The 18,937-nt window shown below is 52.8% G+C and overlaps 1 protein-coding gene across 8 annotated transcripts in view; it reads left to right on the forward strand.

Annotated features, from left to right (window-relative positions):
* Nucleotides 1-10,479: 10,479 nt before the first annotated feature.
* The window catches only part of PPP1R13B (protein phosphatase 1 regulatory subunit 13B), a 130,106-nt gene continuing 121,648 nt past the window's right edge, over nt 10,480-18,937 (forward strand). For 4 of the 8 annotated variants that reach the window (XM_058291003.2, XM_071213583.1, XM_058291049.2 and 1 more), the window contains exon 1: nt 11,807-11,977. In XM_058291003.2, the coding sequence (XP_058146986.1) occupies nt 11,969-11,977 (9 nt within the window). In that variant the 5' untranslated portion in view covers nt 11,807-11,968. Of the gene's footprint in view, nt 10,642-11,806; nt 11,978-12,299; nt 12,472-18,937 lie in introns of those variants that run through there. The other 4 variants (XM_071213580.1, XM_071213590.1, XM_058291009.2 and 1 more) reach the window with 4 other exon arrangements.

Below are 18,937 nucleotides of genomic sequence, written 5' to 3' on the forward strand. Positions count from 1 at the left end.
AAGCTTGGCAAGCTCCCCTCCTCCAGCTCTTGCTCTACTCTGGCCAGCAGCCACAGATCCCCCAGGCGCATGTCACCTGCATCCGTCATCAGGCCCCCCAAGAGGAGGGTCCAAGCAGGACTGACCTGGTTAAAGGCCACCGCGGTACCACCGGTGTCCCTGGCAAATGGACTGCAACTGCTGATGGTGATGGGGGGATCCCGAGAGCTCCAAAGATTCCGGGAGATTCCGCGCCTTGCATTTCAGTCCCCGCCCACCAGAGCTGCCGCCACTGTCCTCTCTTCTAGGTTCTCTCTCGTTTTCGTCTTCACAGTTCTAAACCTTAAGCTTACACTGTTATTTCTTGATTTTTCAATTCTCATATACTGACTAGATGCCCCTCTCCTGTGGCAGAGGAGAATTTAGCACCCTTGCTCGGCCTCTCCCCCCAACCCGTACTTTCCCTCCTAGCCCTGCAGTCGGATCGTGGCTCAGGTTAAAGCAACGTCCAGGATTCCCCCACGGTGCAGGTGGAACGCCCGTCCTGGTTTTGCTGCAGCACGTGCTTTTCAAGGGCAGGCTGGGATCCCAGGTGAGCGGTTAACAGGCGACGCTGTCACAGCCGAAGCCGAGTGGTTTAGACGCAGCTCTTCCCAGCACGCGCAAGTCGGAAGGCACAGGACGCACTCCAGCAACTGAGAGAGGGCCTGAGCAATATAGGAGATCCTTATGGAAAAGAATTCTTAGCCCAACAACGGTGTGGTAAAACCTCCCAGTGAAATTTTACCTGGGGAGCTGAGGGTGCAGATCGAAGGGCTCCCCCTCCTAAAAGGGGGAAGGGCGGGGGAGGGGAGGGGAGGGGAAGGAGGTGGCGGCCATAGACTAGGAACCGCCGCCTCTGCTGCCGTGGGCCGCTCCAGCCGCTCCTGCCCAGCCGTCCCGCCTTACCCTTGGACATGCAGTTGGATACTTATGCGACATTTGCTTCCGCCTTGTCTCCAGGCTTCCGGGGATGTGGGTGTAAAAGGTGCTTCTGCGCTGGCCGCCCCTTCAGCGGACGGTGCCCGCGCAGAGCAGAACCAGACGCTGCAGTCCAAGGAGAGCGTGCCCCGGCTGCTCGGCTCGTTCCGGGGCGGGCTGGGCAGGGAGGCCCCCCAGCTTCCCGTCCGGCCTTCAGCTGCGCTCTCACGGCGAGAGGCTTCGCGGGCTCCCGGCGCTACGGTGCTGCGTGAGGGCGCTTCGTTCGAAATGACAACTGCAAATACCATGTGGGTGAAGGAGCACTGCAGTTAGCTCAGACTTGCACGGCTGAACTGTCAAAGCCCGGCCAGCGAGCAAACAAAGCTGTGCTCTGTGGACAAGTGTGCACTCCTGTTTGCAAAAAGTCACTCTGATGAGGGGTACAAATGGTGCATTGAAGCAATGAAAAGAAATCATGGCTTGCTCACCAGTCAAGGTCGTGGAAGATGCTTGAAGACAAGCTTCTGAGGCTCGCGTAGTCAAAGGTGAATTTAAGAAGACAGAACAGTTCATTGAATATGCAGTGTATTTGGCACAGGATCATTTTGGATCCTAACACCCAAAATATTCTGATACATGGCTAGATTATGAATTCTACTTACTAAATGTAGATTCTATCTGTCAGTCTGTTGCAATTTATCAGGCAGCCCTTGACATTCTGCAGTCAGTGTTTGGTGGCAAAAATACCCACGTAGCCGCAGCTCATGAAGACTTGACTTATTCTGCTTATGTTCACCAGTATAGCTTTGGGAAATTTGACAATTCACTATTTCTTGCAGGAAAAGCTATGGTATCTGTGTTAGTCAGCCAATGGGGTGCTGGTGCAAAATACCAGAAGCCTGCTGGTTTTCATAAAGTGTCTTTATTTGGGGTAGGAGTTTACAGGTACCAGGCCATGAAGCATAAGTTACTTCCTTCACCAAAGTCTATTTCCACGTGTTGGAGCAAGATGGCTGCCGACGTCTGCCAGGGCTCAGGCTTCCTGGGCTCCTGCCTCCGCAGGGCTAATTCCCCTCTGGCTCAGCTCCTCTAGTTTCCCCACAGGGTCAGCTGTAGACTATGAGGCTCTCTAGGCTTTGCCTCTCTCCACAAGGTCAGCTGTAGACTACGCGGCGAATGGCTCTGTCTCTCTCCCTGGGGTCTCTGCCGTGTCTACTGAGCCATCCCTATTCATCTGTGTTCTTCTCCTGTGTGTTTACTTCCTGGGCTCCAGGATCAAAACTCCAGCATCAAAAACTCCAACTCTGTCCTTTGCCAGGTCTTTTCTCCATGAGTCCCATCCACCAAGGGGCAGGGACTCAGCACCCTAGTGACGTGGCCCAGTCAAAGCCCTAATCATAACTTAATCACACCCAGGCACAGAGCAGATGACAAACACACTCCAACATCAGTTTTTGGAATTTATAACTATATCAAACTGCTACATTATCATTACCCACATCCAACCTGAAAATCATCTTCTTTTGGCTTCTTTTTTTTTGTTTGTTTGTTTAAAGATTTATTTATTTTATTTCCCCCCCTCCCCTGGTTGTCTGTTCTTGGTGTCTGTTTGCTGCATCTTGTTTCTTTGTCCGCTTCTGTTGTCGTCAGCGGCACGGGAAGTGTGGGCGGCGCCATTCCTGGGCAGGCTGCTCTTTCTTTTCACGCTGGGCGGCTTTCCTCACGGGCGCACTCCTTGCGCGTGGGGCTCCCCCACGCGGGGGACACCCTTGCGTGGCACGGCACTCCTTGCGCGCATCAGCGCTGCACATGGCCAGCTCCACACGGGTTTGAACCGCGGACCTCCCATGTGGTAGACGGACGCCCTAACCACTGGGCCAAGTCCGTTTCCCCTTTTGGCTTCTTCAAAGAGGGTGAGAACAATTATATTTACAAGAGACTGCCACTGACTGTCATAATAAGGAAACTGAACCCAGACTCCTTCAAGAAGCTCATGATCTACACCTGTCTTCACGTCAACTCGCTAAAAAGCTTTTGGAGAATTCAATGGACAGACTGCAAAAACACTATGAACTTGGAAAACTGTCAGTCGATGAGAAAATGTAAGGAAGCTGAAGAAAGGCACGCCAAAGCAATTCCCATTAAAGAGCAGCTTCTTGGTCAAGGAGGTTATGAAGTAGCCCTTTGGGCGGGACACCTGGCTTCTTTATATCATTATGACATGAATCTATACGAGAATGCTGAGAAACTTTATTTGTGATCAGTAGCAATAGGAAAGAAACTCTTGGGTGAAGGCTACAGCGGACCAGAGCATGATGACTAGGGCTCACGAAGCTTCACAGCTCTGTTGGAAGTCATGAGAAAGTGTTCCACGGCCCCAGGGTTCCGTCTAAGTGGAACCGGTTGTGAGCGCGCATACTCTGTCCCCGTCGTGCTGGAAGATGGCGGCACCAGCCCCCGTCCCCCGGAGACATGGTAAAGCCCTGCCTGCTTTCTCAGAATCCGAGGGATGAGCCGCTGAGGAAGGGCCTCAGGTAACCAGCTTCATTTGCCTTTTCCCAGATTCCAGGGAATTCGTACTGTGAAATCACAACCGTGTTGTTTTGGGGGCTGGAATTTGCACGGAAACAGGGGTCCTGTCCGTCGAAGACCCCGTCTGGGTGCTCGATCCCTCTCGTGCAACGTGTCGGAAGGAATAAGCGTATATTCAGTTACTTTCAGCGTGTGTAATAAGTAATCTGGCCCACGTTTGTCAACCCACAAGCACGAACGACAGAAAACTTTTTTTTTTTCCCTTTTTAAAAATTGCTCTTTTGCAGAAAACCTGAAAGAAAAAAAAAAAAAAAAAGAACCCCTAAATAAAACTGTTTAAGAGCTTAAAAGTGATGCATTCTTAAGTAGGGATGATTTTAACAACTTTTAAACCTATAATTCGTCCTTGCGAAGGTATTCACTGTATCGTAAAGAAATTTTATGGGGAAAATCTGTACATGCAGTATGGAAAAGTTAACACAAGGACTAATAAAACCGGGCACCCTGGCTGGGGCTTGGCTGCCTTGCCCAGAGTCGTGGAGAAGGCCCTCGAGAGCTCTGTCACAAGGCAAGAACTTTCAGGGTCAGCTGAGCTGGACCACTGCTGAGTGTGAGTAACAGAAGCCCTGACAGGCCAGCAGGTTTAGCTTTTGTGCTTTTGGTACAAGAATGCTATATAGATATATATTTTTAAGAATTTTTTAAAAGTTTATTTCTCTCCCCTTCCACCCCCGCCCCATTGTCTGCTCTGTGTCCGCTCGCTGTGTGTTCTTCTGTGTCCGCTTGTAGTCTTTGTCAGTGGCACGGGGAATCTGTGTCTCTTTTTGTTGCGTCATCTTGCTGTGTCAGCTCTCCGTGTGTGCATCGCCACTCCTGGGCAGGCTGTGGTTTTTTCATGTAGGGCTGCTCTCCTTATGGGGCACACTCCTTGTGCATGGGGCTCCCCTATGCGGGGAACACCCCTACATGGCATGGCACGTGGACCAGCTCACCACACGGGTCAGAAGGACCTGAGTTTGAACCCTGGACCTCCCACGTGGTAGGCAGATGCCCTATCCATTGGGCCAAATCCACTTCCCAACAATGCTATTTTGATAGCATTTGCTAACAGGACCAGAGGCTTTAGATTTTTTTAGCCCTTGCATATACTTTTATCGGTAGAGTGATTTCATTTAGAGGTATAATGAAAAGTGATAATGTAAAAATTATATCCATGTAATAGATACCAAACTAGGCAATCTGGGCAATTTTAATGGCATGCCTTTAGTCGAGGTACACAGATGACAGTGCCATTGACAGATCTGTGAATATCTGCTGCAGCCCTCCCCCTCATTTTAAAGGTTACCCTAATAATGCAATTAACAAGCATATTGACTAAGAGTCATGAAACAGCGCATGTATGTGGATGTGATTTTAGCTTACTATATAGCTTGTGGAGATTAATGGAAAAACAAATGTCCCCAAAATACAGTCAGTCTTAGAAATCCTTCATTTACATGGTAAATAATAGTGTGCAGCTAAGTCATTATATTTGAAATCTAGGAATCAAAGGGAAAGATCCTCTAATGATTTCACTGAATTGTCTTTCTGTTTACTGGGTTTTGATTTTATTCTCTTTTTTAAAGCCAGTCGGGTCATTTAATGTTGAGGTATATTCAAATTAGAGACGTGACATGTAGCAATCCAAGAAACAAAAAGGCCTCTTGCTGCTACCTCACGTCTTACCGTAGTGGCCAGTTGGGTGCCTTGAGAGCTAAGAACCCGGGTTTCCCCCTGTTTTCAGGGGTTCGTGCTTGGCTGTTGGAGACGGCGCCCCCCGTTAAAGCTCGCGGTCGTCTGTGTTCTGTGGGTGAGAGGACGTGCGCTCAACTTTGATTTTCTTTTAACATGCATGTTCGGTGGGGGCGGGTGGGTATCTAAACCATCTGCCCCATTGTATACAGGAAAATAAATTGGGAATTTCAAATAAATTCGGTTTTTCAGACTTCCTTGGGCTCCCTGCTGTCATCTTGTTTAAAGCTGCTCTCTGGTCTGGAACTTGTGAGCCTGTGTTTGGGAGTCTGTAGGAAGGAACCGCCTGGGGATGTGCTAAAGACGTGAAGCCAGCCCGCCCCTGAGGTTAGGGCTTGGTGATTTAGAGACCTGCGTTTATCCCTTAAAGGGAATTACTTTCTTTTTAGAATGTGGAAAGAGTAAATCGGCACACGTCTAGTTCATATGAAGTTGGTCCTTCTGGCAGTTACCTGATATCGAGAGGCATCTCTTCACCAATTAGCAAGTAGTCTGTACTGCCAGGACAAACATTTTTAAATTACTGAGCTCTATCCTCATGGGCCTATCCATTGAAGATATCAGGATGGGTTTTGTTTGCTTTCATTGGTTATTTAGAGTCCTAAATAACTCTAATGGTATAGGATTGTCACGGTGAACTATTCAATAAATATTTTGAAACTTCTATTTTAAAAAAAAGACTTATTTTGGGGAGCAGGTGGAGCTCAGTGGTTTGAACACCTGCTTCGCATGTATGCGGTCCCAGGTTCAATCCCCGGTACCTCCAAAAAAAAAGACAATTACTGTAGTATTTCATTCATATCACACATGGGCAGAAACGCAGGGACAGGAATTAGATTAGCGGTTGCTGGGACAAGGCGGGCTGTCTGCCAAGGGGCATGAGGAACTGTTTGGGGTGAGGAAAATGTTCAATATCTTAATATGGTGGTGCTTAGACAACTGTTTACATTTGTCCAAACCCCTTTCAAGGGGTAAAATTTCCTGTCTGGAAATTAACCTCAATAAACCTGACTTGATAAAAAGTTCCATAGATTTTGAGTGGTCTGTCCCTAGCCCTCTTTCCTCTGTTAATCCTGTTGTTTTTAAGTAAATGGTTTTATAGAAGACATGATTTTTCAAGAACATATATATGTAATTATAGCAAAACTGAGTCCTGACTATGTTTCCTTTCCTCTGTCGTTTTTGTTCTTCTAAGAGCTGACGACTGCTCTGATCTGGAAAGTTGCTCTCCAGGCCTGCTGCGCCGCTCTCGACCTGGGACTTTCCTTTGCAGCCGTCGTGGGATTCTCCTGGTCTCTCTCTCTCCTGGGATCCCTGCCTCGTGGATCCTTTCTCTTTCTCTTTCTTGGGTTTGCATCCTCTTTGTGGCAGAGCACATGAAGCTTCTTAAGGTAGGATCATGGGAGGTAAGCATCCTAAGATCGTGCATTCTGAAAGCTCTTTCTTCTACGCTCACAATTGAGGGACAGTTGGGCTGGGTATAGAACTGTAGGTCAGAAATCGCCATCTGTGAGAATTTTGAAGGCATTGACTCCATTGTCATTTTTTTTAATAAAAAAAAAATTATTCCCCCCCCTTGTGGCTTGCTTGTTGTCTGCTCTCTGTGTCCATTTGCTGTGCGTTCTTCTGTGCCTGCTTGTCTCCCTTTGTTGTGTCATCTTGCTGCGCCAGCTCTCCGCCGTCAGCTCTCCGTGGGCACAGGCCATCTTGCCTTCACAAGGCCCCTCCCGTGGGCCCGACACCCCAACCCACAGCAGACAGAGACCTCCGTGAGACGGCAGCCCCCAGGCGGGAAGCACTGGCTGCCTGGAGCAGAGGTGGGCTTCGGGCTAGAGGCGGGGACAGTGCTGGGGCCTGGGTGCTTCAGCCCAGGAACCAGAGTTGCTCCAGGGAGGCCGTGGGCGGCCAGACCACGCGGAGCAGAGGCTCCAAGCTCCCACGCGGCTGCCTTTTGGGGTGCGCATCCAGGGCACACATTCAGAGGTGAAATTGTCAAGAATCAAGGTGGTGACCACAGGGCCTTGACCGGGCAGGCTCGGAGGAGGCACCCAGGGGACAGTTATTGAAGGAACCAGTGAGCGAGGGAGTGAACGGGCAGCAGGTAGAGCTGCCCCCGGCACCCTGAAGGTCCCAGCCAGGGTGCTGGCCGAAGGTAGGAGAGGCCGGGGGCCGTCGTCCAGGCCAGGGGCCGCCAGCCCCAGCCAGCTATCCCCTCTTCCACCCGGGCACCTCAGGACGGGCTGCGCTCCCCGCGCCTGTGGCCAGGCCTGCTGCCCCTTCCCGAGCCTGCCCGAGTCCCTGCAGGACAGGCCACCCCCTGCCTGGGGTCGTGGCTGGTGGAGGGCAGCCTCCTCCAGGAGGCTCAGGGCTGCCGCCGGAGCCCCAGAGCCGGGCAGGGCCGGGAGGGACTCGCTGGGCACCGCAGCCGGCAGCAGGGCCCCAGCACGGGGGTGGGGGGACAGGGAGCGGCTCCGGGGACCCCGCAGTGCCCCGGGGTGGGCTGGAGACCCCCGCAGGGGCGGGGGAGGTTAGGCGAGGGGTAGAGGAGAGGCGAGGGGGCTCCCTGCGTCCCAGGGGCTCCGACTGGGCCCCGAGCGAGGTGGGCGGCGGCCAGACCTGGGAGGCCGTCCCTGGACACTGCGACGGCCTTGCAGGGCCCAGCCTCGGGCGGCAGGACAGGGTGGGGCGGCGGGAGCTGGGGTCGCCCCTTCCCTCCTGGGCAGGGACACGCCCTGCAGCCCCTCCCGGGTGCCCTGGACCGGGCCTGCTCCCCAGCCTGCCCCGGCCGGGTACCCGCGCTGCACCCACGGGCGGGTGGCGCAGGCAGGCCCGGGGGTGGGGCCCGGGAGGGTGACCGCCTCCAGGCCGCCTTGGAGGAAGCGTCAGCGGAAGTGACCGGCAGGTCCCCAAGGGTCCTTGGTGCTGGAGGCGGGAGCAGGACGTCCAAGCTCCTGGCCTCCGCTGGGTCCCCCGGAGCTGGCAGCCCCCCAGCCCCGCCCGGGGCCGGATCCTTCCCGTCCCAGGGCTTCGCCCCTGCTCCCAGCTTCTCTGTTAAAATCCCACCCGACCCTCAAGGCTCAGCTCGGCCCCCTCCTCCGGGAAGCCGTCCCTGATCCACGTGCTCACCCGGATGATTCTGTCCTGTTCCGGCACTCTGAGGAGGCCTGTGCCTTGGCCTTGCGCAGCTGCCGTCTCCCCGCTCCGCTGCTCCCCACCGAGCGCCTGCTGTGTGCCGGGCGCTGGGTGCCGCCCCAGAGTGTGGGTGAGAGCGTGTGAGTGTGTGAATATGTGTGAGAGCGTGCGTGTGGCTCTCACACGCTGGCTGGGTGTGAGATGGGACGTGTGAGCGCTGCAGGGGTCAGCCCGCGCACCCCGCTCGGCCTCGGGCGGGCTGTGTATTTATTTGTGCGGGTGCGCGGTGAGCCCTGGCGCTTCCGGGGGCTCCGGCCTCCCCCGAGCGTCTGAAGCCCGTCTGGTCCCGCGGCCGCGCAGTGCCCGGGTGGGCCCATGGCAGGTCATGTTCTCGGGGGAGGCGGGGCTGACAGTGTCCGAGAACACTCGGGGTGGGGTGGGGGGCGCAGGCCGCGAGGGGTGGAGCCCCGCGTCCCTCCGTCCTGGGTGGCAAGAGGTAGCACGTGTGCCACAGGGGAGCAGATGGACCCCTCCCCGGGTCCACAGGTATGAAACGGGGTTCTGGGGAGCTGTGGGCGCCCCAGTGCCCCGGCCTCCCCGGTGGGGTGCGGGAGGGGAGGGAGTTGGCGTGGGGCAGTCAGCGTGGGGGCCTGGCTGGAAGGCAGGAGGCCCGGCCCCCGGGTGTAAGCCTGGCGCCTGCCCCCCAGGGCTGTGGGGAGCCCCTGGGGGGCGGGCCCAGTGGGCGGTGGCTGGGTGGGATTTCTGCTTCAGAAACACCCTTCTGGCCTGGGGAAGACTGGGCTGGAGGTGAGAGGGAGGGGGCTCCGGTTAGGGTGGGGCGGGAGAATGGGGTCCGGGAGGAAGCCGAGGTGGCGTCCGGGGGGACAGTGCGGCGGGCAGCTGGCTGGACGTGGCTCTGCCCAGGGACAGGGCGAAGCAGGCCTTCAGCGCCGGACCGCCCAGCACCTGCCCGCTGGGCCTGGAGCGGTGCGCGCCCCCGGCTCTGGGCATGAGGAGGGGTCCATCCCCACTCTCCCTTTACCCCCTTCCCATGACCCGCATGACAGCACACCCCAAGTGGAACCCCACGCTCCGCCCCCTCCACTAACCGGAGGGCACTTTCCCTGGCGTTTTCCTCCCCAAAGCCCACAGCCCCACTGCAGCCCTGAGGGGAGCAGCGGACCCCCGCGTGGGGGCCTCTACCAAGCGTGGGACCAGCCTCCTCTCAGCCGCCAAGGTCACAGCAAACAAAGGACGTTCAAGAAACTGCCACAGCCTGCAGGAGGCCAAGGCGACGTGGCCATTAGAAGGGCGGCGGGGCCCGGGGACTGGGAGAGGCATTAGGTCCCAAGCTGGGAACTCGGAAACAGGTGGGGACATCAGCGAATAACAATGTGTCAACACTGGCTCCTTAATTGTACTAAATGTATCACTAATGTAAAGCGTGAATAAGCGAACAGGGTGGGGGTGAACGGGAAGTGTCTGTGCGACTCTTGTCAATTTTTCTATAAATCTAAAACTGTTCTGAAAAAGCAAGCTAAGAAGAAGGTATAGAGAAATGTCTCACGGCCATTCTGCCCCTCCCCGGCCACTTCCCGTTCCCACCTGCAGTCATCACTTTACCGGGTGTTTTTGCGGATCCTGCCAGAATTTCTTTATACAAATATTAATATATGTGGAGATAGTGGTGATGGCTACACACCACTGGGAATGTACTTAAAACCACTTATAAAATGGTTACAATGGTAAAATTAAAGTTACATCTGTCTTACTACAGTAAAAAAATGCAGTCATTTTTTTCCTCCAAAAGGGCCACTTTATTTGCTTTAAAGAGCATTTAATAATTTTTACTATAATATTTCCAACATGCAAAGAAGAGAGACAAGTACAAGGAACCCCTACATCACCCAGACCCAACAATTCCCAGCTCTCGGCGCTCGCTCCCGCCGCCCCTCCCTCTCCCGCGCCTTCCCCTGAGTTAAAGCACATTCTCCACCCCACATGGCTGGTGTCACCTCTGGAGAATCCGGACACCTTCCCACGTGCCCGTGATGTCCTCGGCCCGCCCGCAAGGCTGACGTGGCCCGGGTGAACTCCGGCCGGGTCACCGGGCGTGGGAAGGGCTGTGTGGAGGAGGGGCGGCCTAGTTCCGTCCCTGCTCCAGGAAGATGGACTGTGGGGGGAGGGGTTGGGCGTGGAGAGCCGGGCAGGGGGCCCGTGACAAATGGCCCAAATGGCCGGACCCAGGTACCAGGTGACGGGGCCTGATGCCCGGCGGTGGCAGGCTGGGGGGCACAGGGGGAGGACTGGCCGAGGGTGGGGGCCTGCCTGGAGGACGCAGGGGCCGGTGGGGATGGCCACTGTCCCTGCCCAGGGGCCCAGCAGGTGGGCGTGGGTCCCTGGAGGCCTGCAGGGGGCTGGACCCTGCGCCAGGGCCAGGGTCCAGCCCCACCCCTTCATGCCTCAGGGAAATGAGCCTGTTAGAGGTGGGGAAACGGAGGCCCACGCGAGCGCCAGGCCCGGAACCATCGCTGTCTTCCAGCCCAGGATTGCCCTTACCTGGCGCTTCCCCTTCCTCCAAGCCCTGCTCCCAGGAGGGACCGGTCATCAGCCATGCCCACCCCAGCGTGGGGAAGTCAACGTCCCTGCGTGTTCCCTCGGGGACGCTGGCGGCCTGGGCCTGCTTGCACCCCCACGGCCCGCGCTGCCCCTCGGCTGTCAGGCGTGCCCGGAGGGGCCTGCTCGGAGCTCGGCGCCTCCCGGGGCGGCCCCACCTGGCCTCTCGGCTGGGGAGGGGGTGCTGCCCGGGGGGGGCCCGGGGCGCGCAGGCCTGCAAGCGTGGGGTCGTGGGCGCAGGGCCGGGCCTGCGGGGGGCCGGCGAGGCCCGGGGAGCTGGGCGCGCGGGCGCCGGGGGGCTCGGGCCCGGGCGGACCCCGGCCCACGCGGGGCGGGCCACGCGGACGGTTCGGGGGCGCCCGCGAGTCCGGATAAGCCTCGGCCCGCGGGCGGCGCGCGCCCCGCCGTCCCCGCGGAGCCCCGGGTTCGAGTCCCCGGCCTGAGCGTTCCCGCAGTCGCAGCGGCGCCCCCATCCCCGCCCGCGCCCGGGCCCCCCCCCAGCTCGCCCCCGGCCCCGCGCGGCGCCCCCGGCCGCACCCACGACTCCCTCCGCCCCCGCTCGCCCCCGGCCCCGCCCGCCGAGGGCGCGGACGCGCACGGGCGCGCTCGCACCTGGCCGGAGCCGAGCGCGAGGCTGGGTGGGCGGGGCCCCGGAGCCCCGCCCCCGGGCCCGCCCCCTCCGCCGCCGGCCAATCGGGCGCGCGCTGGCACGCTGGCGGCGGCGCGCGGGGCGGGGCCTCGGCGGCCGCGGGAGCGCCTGGCGGCGGCGCTGCGCTGAGGCGGCGGCGGCGCTGCGCTGAGGCGGCCGCGGCGTCCCCGGGAGCGCGACGCAGGACGCCGGCGGCGCGGCAGGCCCGGCCCGCGCCCCGCAGCGCCGCAGTCCCCGCAGCCGCCGCCCCGCCGCGGCCGGGCCTGGGAGCGCGTCGTGCCGGCGGCGGCGGGCCCGCGGGGCGCCGCGATGATGCCGGTGGGTGCGGGGCGCGGCGGGGCGCGGCGGGGCGCGGCAGGTGGCGGCGCGGGGGCGGTCAGCGCGGACCCCGGCCCTCTGCCGCCGCCGCCCGGGGCCCGGGGCCGGGGTCGGGGCGGCCGCGCGGCGCCCCGGGGGGCTCGCCCTCGCCCGCGCCCACGCCGCCCGGGGCCCGGGGCCTGCGGAGCCTTTTGTCTCGGGGAACCCCCGCGGGGCGGGCCTGGGGGCGGCGGCGCGCACCTGCGCGGGGGGCGGCGGCTTCGACCCGCCCCCGGGCCGCGTCCCGCTCGGGGCCCCCGCCCTGCCCGCCGCCGCCCGGGCCTTTTCCGTTCCGTGGAATCGGAAAGAGCAGGGGATGCTAAATTGCAGTAAAAAAAAAAAATTTTTTTTTTTTTTTTTGCTTTTTTGGGAGGTGAATTCCGTGACCTATGAAAAAATGTGGGACTGGTTGGATCCAGTTGCCTGTCTTGGTTTCCTGAGCGCCTCCATCGTCAGTAAGATTCTCAGACACATTTATTGTAAAGTAATAACAAAATAAAAAGGCGTGCATGTATTTTTAGCCTGCAGTTACTGCCTGGAAAGGTGCTGCTTCTCCGCATTTTCTCCTCGGCTACGTTGCTCTGCTCTGCTGCGCCCAAGGACATTTAGATTAGAGTTTCCACCCCCCCTGATCCTTCAAGTCATTTCCTGTCTCTCGATACTCTCTTCTCCCTTTTTTGAACTGATCCCAACACGTCGGCTGGCAGTCTTAGGGGTTGACCCATGTGATCCTCAGATCCGGCTTAGGCTTGCTGGGATTTTCAGCACTGGCTTTTAGAGGAATGATTGTCCTGTAAGGGAAAGAGAATGGGATGAGCCTCAGAAGATCTGGGGTCAAGTGCGGGTTCCTAGCTATGTGACCTTGAGCAGGTCAAGGTTTCTGAGCCTGGAATTCCCTCTCCAGTAGGGATCAAAACGTGCCCTTATGGGAGGGCTCTCCTGAGCGTCAAATGGGGAGGTAGATCTGAAAGTGCTTGCCAAACAGTGCTATGCAAATATTTATTTTCGCTAACATGGCTTTGAATGGTCAACTTCTAATTTTAGCCTTTGCAGGATAGGGCATTTGAGAAACGTTCCCTCATTTCTCGCCTGCTTGAGGTCGAAAAGGCATTATGGTGTTTTGGAATTTTGACAGCAATTTTCGATAGATCCTGTAGTAGTTGATCATTGCATTATACTATAGAAATGTTGAAGGATGTCTGTAAACCTTGGCTGGTTTAGTCATTGTATTATGTTTAGCTGTAAAAACGCTGTTGAGAAATACATTTTAGATTTCCCATATGATACATTCAGACATTTTACCTCTATTTCACATGACTAGAGTTTCTAGTCTCCCTTAACAGGATACCTTTTTAAGAAGTTTGTTTAGCTGGCTAGTGGGAAATTTCTCCCTGGTACTCGAAATAATCAAATTCTATTTTTAAAAAACAGGTCTGCTACCTACCTTAAATTGCCATCTAGAAACATACGGTGTGACTCTTAGTTCCTCTTTTGTGCTCTTTGCTTTTGTGTTTCCTTCTTGACTGGTAAAATGTTACTTGTCCTTCCTCTATTAACATAGTTGGAGTTGGTTGTAAATTGAAGAGATGTTTTAAGAATATGCCATTGTTTCTTTATGATATCTTAAACTATCAAAATTGTAAGGATTTTTCTCGGTTATTTGTATATTTGGTATATATTCTTTGTCATGAATCATCAAAGGAAGATTGGATCATATTTTGAATAGTTTGAATGGTGCACACTGCCCAATAGAAATATAAGTTGAGTAACAAATGCAATTAAGAATTTTCTTGTAACCACATTTAAAATCTTTTTAAAAAGGTGATATTAATTCTAATACCTTTCTGATCAATATATTGAAACTCTTATAACTTCAACATGTAATCGATACAAAATTGCTGATGAGATATTTTAAGTTTATCTTTTCATACTGTCTTTGAAATCCAGTCTGTGCTTTACATTTATAGCTCACCTCAGTTCAGACTAGCACATTTTAAGCACTCAGTAGCTGCCTATGGTAAGTGGCTGCCATATTGGACAAGGCAGATTTAGAGTATTTTTTACTCTGCTTATTTGAACTTGGTAATTAGCGTGTAGCGTGTGTGATAACTTTTAGTCAATCAGATGGTTAGGTGTAGTACCCACCTCTGCTGTTGGGAATAAATGGGAGACTATCTGACACAGTAAGTTCATGGTAGAAGTTTCCTATTTGCCTGTTAAACAAAATGCCATGACTTTCTACTTCTAAACCAAGTTAAATTTGGAATTTTCCCTTAGTAAAACACTATTCTGTTCCCATTTCTGTAGTCACTCTCCTTTTTGTCAGTGGATGACTTCGCTAAGATATTTTCCCAAGAAAAAAGGTGGTGTACTTTAAAGATTTACTATTTGACTAGTCATTCAGATTAACCTAAAGTTGACTATATCTAAACCACTTTGATACAAATAAGAATTTTAACAAAAATGGAAAACCTGATTCAGAGCATGAAAAGTATGAAAACTGCCCTGATCATCAGTCAACATCATTCTTTTGGAAAGAGAGGAAACATTTTGCAGCTGATAAAACTTCTAGTGCTTAGGTGGGAATATATCTGAAGAATCGGCCTAAGAACACTTTTTTTCTCTTCCAAAAGAATATTGACTTGGTCAGGGAAGGCAGTGGCCCCGAAGTGGGTTTTATTCATGAGGAAGGCACACTGCTGGTGGTGTTTTGGCAGTGCGAGCAGTGGGACACCGACTGCCACTGGAAGTCTTGCAGCCTGGTAAACTGATGCCACTCCGTCTGAACTAGGAGCCCCGTCAGCGCATTCTCTAGGGGTTACGTTAGTTTGTGCTTACTATTTAACTCATATTAAACAAAAATTCATTTATTTCAGGTGCTCTCTTTCTTGTTGAGTTTGGGTACTGGAACAGGCCTTTCTCTCCTCTCTCTGTCTTAAACAGTCAGCCCTCATGTGATTGACAAAACACCGGACTGGAAATAGGGAGACTTGGGTGCTAGGGTGCACTTGTTGGTAAACTAACACCTTTAGACTCAGTTTCTCATCTGTAAAACAAGTTGTACCTGGTGATTTCCAGGTGTCTGCGATTGGCCTGGTAGGTGACTGGGACAGCATTTACTTTCACGAAGGTCGCCAGTGCCCTTGGCGGTAAGGCCGGGCCACCTTTTAGAAAGCTCCGTCATCGCCAGGGATCTGTGTTTTATAGTTCTGGCAGATTGCAAGAGCACAGTAAGTGGTCACTGTTACTGTTAACTAATAAAGTCACTTGATGAAGTGGAGCTTACTGCCTAAATCAGTAAACAGAACACCAGAGACTGGACATCCTTTTTTTTTTTTTTTTAAACTCTAGTTTCTTTAAAACAAAAATTACAAACATAATTTTAACATTTAAAATAATGAAGCTGTTTCTGGCCCTTTAACTGCCAAAAAAAATTAGTAAAAGGAAAAACAAAGCCTCAATGATGCAGAGATGTGTATTTAAAAGCTTTTATTATAGTTTTTTTGAACTAAAAAATAGTCTCTATGGATAACTTTTCTAAGGATGACATTATTAAGTGCAGCCATAAAGTTTTGCAGCTGTTTACCTTCCTACAGTTCAGTTTAGTCCTGGTAAGCATGCTGTGAGTGGTATTTGTTATGATATGCCAAGGACCGATGTGAGAGGCTTTGTGGTAGTGTCTCTGTTTTATGGAGAACAGAGACTCAAGAGGTGAAGAAACTTGGCCAAGGTCACACAGCTAGTCAGTGGTAAAACAAGGTTAGAAAATAAAATGTCTGACTCAAAAGCCTTTACTCCTAGCCTCCATGCCCGTCATTTATGAGAGTTTGCTGTGTTCAACGTATTTTGCAAGAGTTGCTTGTAAATTAAGTTTGGCTAAAATTTTTCCCCTTATACTCAGCTCAGGTGGAGCATAGTATCGAAAAGAACTCCAAGGTGAATGAATCCTTTTAATAAACTGGTAGTTTTTCTCCATCTTGAGTTAGGAGACAGCTCTGTTTTCTATGTAAGCATGTTAGATGTATTTTCTCCTTTCCCAGTATCCTACTTTGAACAATCTATGTCAGTAGATATGCTTAACAGGATTTTTAGAATGACAGGAACTTAAAATATCACTTGGTTATTGTGTTGAAATTATATAACCAGTTATTACCATGCAGTTTGTAAGTGTTTGTGCAGATGGAGAATAGTTTCTAAGCAAAAGTATGGTGGGATTTTGTTTCCTTGAAGTGCTGTTTCCATAGTTATTTCATAAGCTGAATGTGGAATGGTTATAATCGAGTTCTGTTGTAGCTCTTTCTTCGGCTTGATTGCTTTGCTTTATTATAAGATAGCAGTATGACTGTTCATACTAATTGGTAATGCTGCTGTTACTAGATTTTGTAAAATAAAGATTGTATGGTGACGTGAACAATTAAAGACTGTAAAAATGAGATAGTTTTGATGAAAATTAATAAATTGCACTTGAAATATTAGTATACAGGCAGTATAGATCTTGTCAGTGGCATTTTGGTATGTGCTGGAAAAATGTTAATTGAAATTTTGGCAGTACGTGATTTACACCCTGTGTTGTGAATGTAATCATCATAGCTCAAGGGAGTGCAAAGGCATGCAAAGGCCGGGGGAGAAGCAGGCCAGCGTGCTGGAGCGGAGCGAGGGAGGTGAAGTCAGCAAGGGGGCGGCTCTGGCGGTGGAGGGTGGAGGGGCCTTAGGGCAATCTGAGGACATAGCCTCTTACTCTGCTGAGGTGAAGAAGGGATGGAGGGAGGTTTTTGTTTGAGGAGATGAAACAATGGTCTGCTTATTGAATTGTGTTTAGTTCTGAGCAGCAAGCATTGCCCACATGATGGCTCTGAGGCAGGTAAAAATGTGGGCCCTGGCCAGCCTGCTTGTCTGTGGACCCTGGCCTGACCACTTACTGGCTCTCTGACCTTGGGCAGAGCCACCTAAGCCTTTAGTTCCTTGTCCTAAAATGAGGATAATAATAGTAACCTAGTTTGTAGGGTTGCTGTGGGGATTAGATAAACGATCACATGTGAAGTGTTTAGGAAGGTACCTGGTGTATAGCGAGTGCTCAGGAAAAGTTATGGGGTGGGGAGTGAGGGGGGAGAGAAATAAATAAATCTTTTTTTTTTAAGATTTATTTATTTCTCTCCCCTTCCCCCCCCCCCCCCGCCCCTACCCCAGTTGTCTACTCTCTCTGTCCATTCACTGTGTGTTCTTCTGCATCCGCTTGCATTATCAGGTGTCACTGGGAACCTGCATCTCTTTTTTGTTGTGTCATCTTGCTGCATCAGCTCTCTGTGTGTGTGGCACCACTGCTGGGTGGGCTGCACTTTTTTCACATGGGGCGGCTCTCCTTACGGGATGCACTCCTTGTGCGTGGGGCTCCCCTACGCAAGGGACACCCCTGCGTGGCACGGCACTCCTTGTGCATGGGAGCACTGCGCGTGGGCCAGCTCACCACACAGGTTAGGAGGCCCTGGGGATTGAACCCTGAACCTTCCATATGGTAGGCGGACGCTCTTATCAGTTGAGCCATGTCCACTTCCCAGTTATTTTTAATAAATATCCTTTCTTTTGGAGCTATCACTGTCTCTGCCTTGGCCAAATCCACCATTAGAGGCACTCATCCTGTTGTGCCTTTTTTATTTTTTAATTTAACTTTATTTTTAAAATATTTATTCCCCCCGCCCCAGTTGTCTGTTCTCTGTGTCCATTTGCTGCGTGTTCTTCTTTTTGTCCGCTTCTGTTGTTGTCAGCGTCACGGGAATCTGTGTTTCTTTTTGTTGCATCATCTTATTGTGTCAGCTCTCCGTGTGTGTGGCGCCATTCCTGGGCAGGCTGCACTTTCTTTCGCGCTGGGCGGCTCTCCTTACGGGGCGCACTCCTTGCACGTGGGGCTCTCCTACGTGGGGGGCACCCCTGCGTGGCAGGGCACTCCTTGAGCACATCAGCACTGCACGTGGGCCAGCCTCACATGGGTCAAGGAGGCCTGGGGTTTGAACCATGGACCTCCCATGTGGTATGCAGACGCCCTATCCACTGGGCCAAGTCCGCTCCCCTATTTTTAAATTTTTTTAAGATGCAATTCACATTCCATAAAAGGCACTATTTCACCGCGTTCTGTGTTTTTGGTATATTCACAAGGTTGTGCAGCCGTCACCATGATCTAATTTCAGGACATTTTACCAGGAATGTCTTTGCAGTTCTTGCCATAGTTTGTGTGGATGTTTGATTAGTGCCTGTTTCTCTTTTTCCTAGACCGTAAGCTTCTTGAGGGTAGGCTTCTCAATTCACCAGCGTTACCCCCAGTGCCTAGCACAGTGACCGGCACACAGCTGACTCTCAGTCAGTGTTTGCTGAATGGAAGGAGGTCTGGTGTGGAAAGTAGCGCTGGCTCACGTTGTGAAGAATTGTGTATGGAGAATTGTGAGCCATGGCACGGTTTGGACTTGATCTCCTGTAGATGGTGGGAACCGTTCAACGTTTTGAAAAAGGGGGGTGATAGAATCAGATTTCTGTGATACTTCTGTATACAAAAGCCCAGTTGGTGCAGGCCTGACTTGAAGACCTAAAGGAGATAGAAAAGAAAGATCCGGTAGCTGGGAGGTCAGCTAGACCTAAGGAGTGTGAGTGTGTGTGTGTGACAGAAGGGGCGCGGGGGCGGGCACAGGAAGTCCAGGGGCTGGAGTCAGGACAACAGGTTTACTGCCCGCCGGCAGCGGGGCGTGTGCTTCCTCAAGATAGAGGCCACTGGAGCAGGAATTGTTTTAAAGGACTCTGAGGGCAATAATGAGTTTATTTTGGCTCAGCTGAGCTTGAGCTTTCTGCTATATCCAGAAAGATGGTGCTTTAAAATCATAAGGTAAAATGAATTTAGCAAGTAAAAAAAATCTTTTGCCGTGGGCTAAGGGGCAT

Source organism: Dasypus novemcinctus, chromosome 3 (genome assembly GCF_030445035.2).
Source record: "Dasypus novemcinctus isolate mDasNov1 chromosome 3, mDasNov1.1.hap2, whole genome shotgun sequence".
Classification (NCBI taxonomy): Eukaryota; Metazoa; Chordata; class Mammalia; order Cingulata; family Dasypodidae; genus Dasypus; species Dasypus novemcinctus.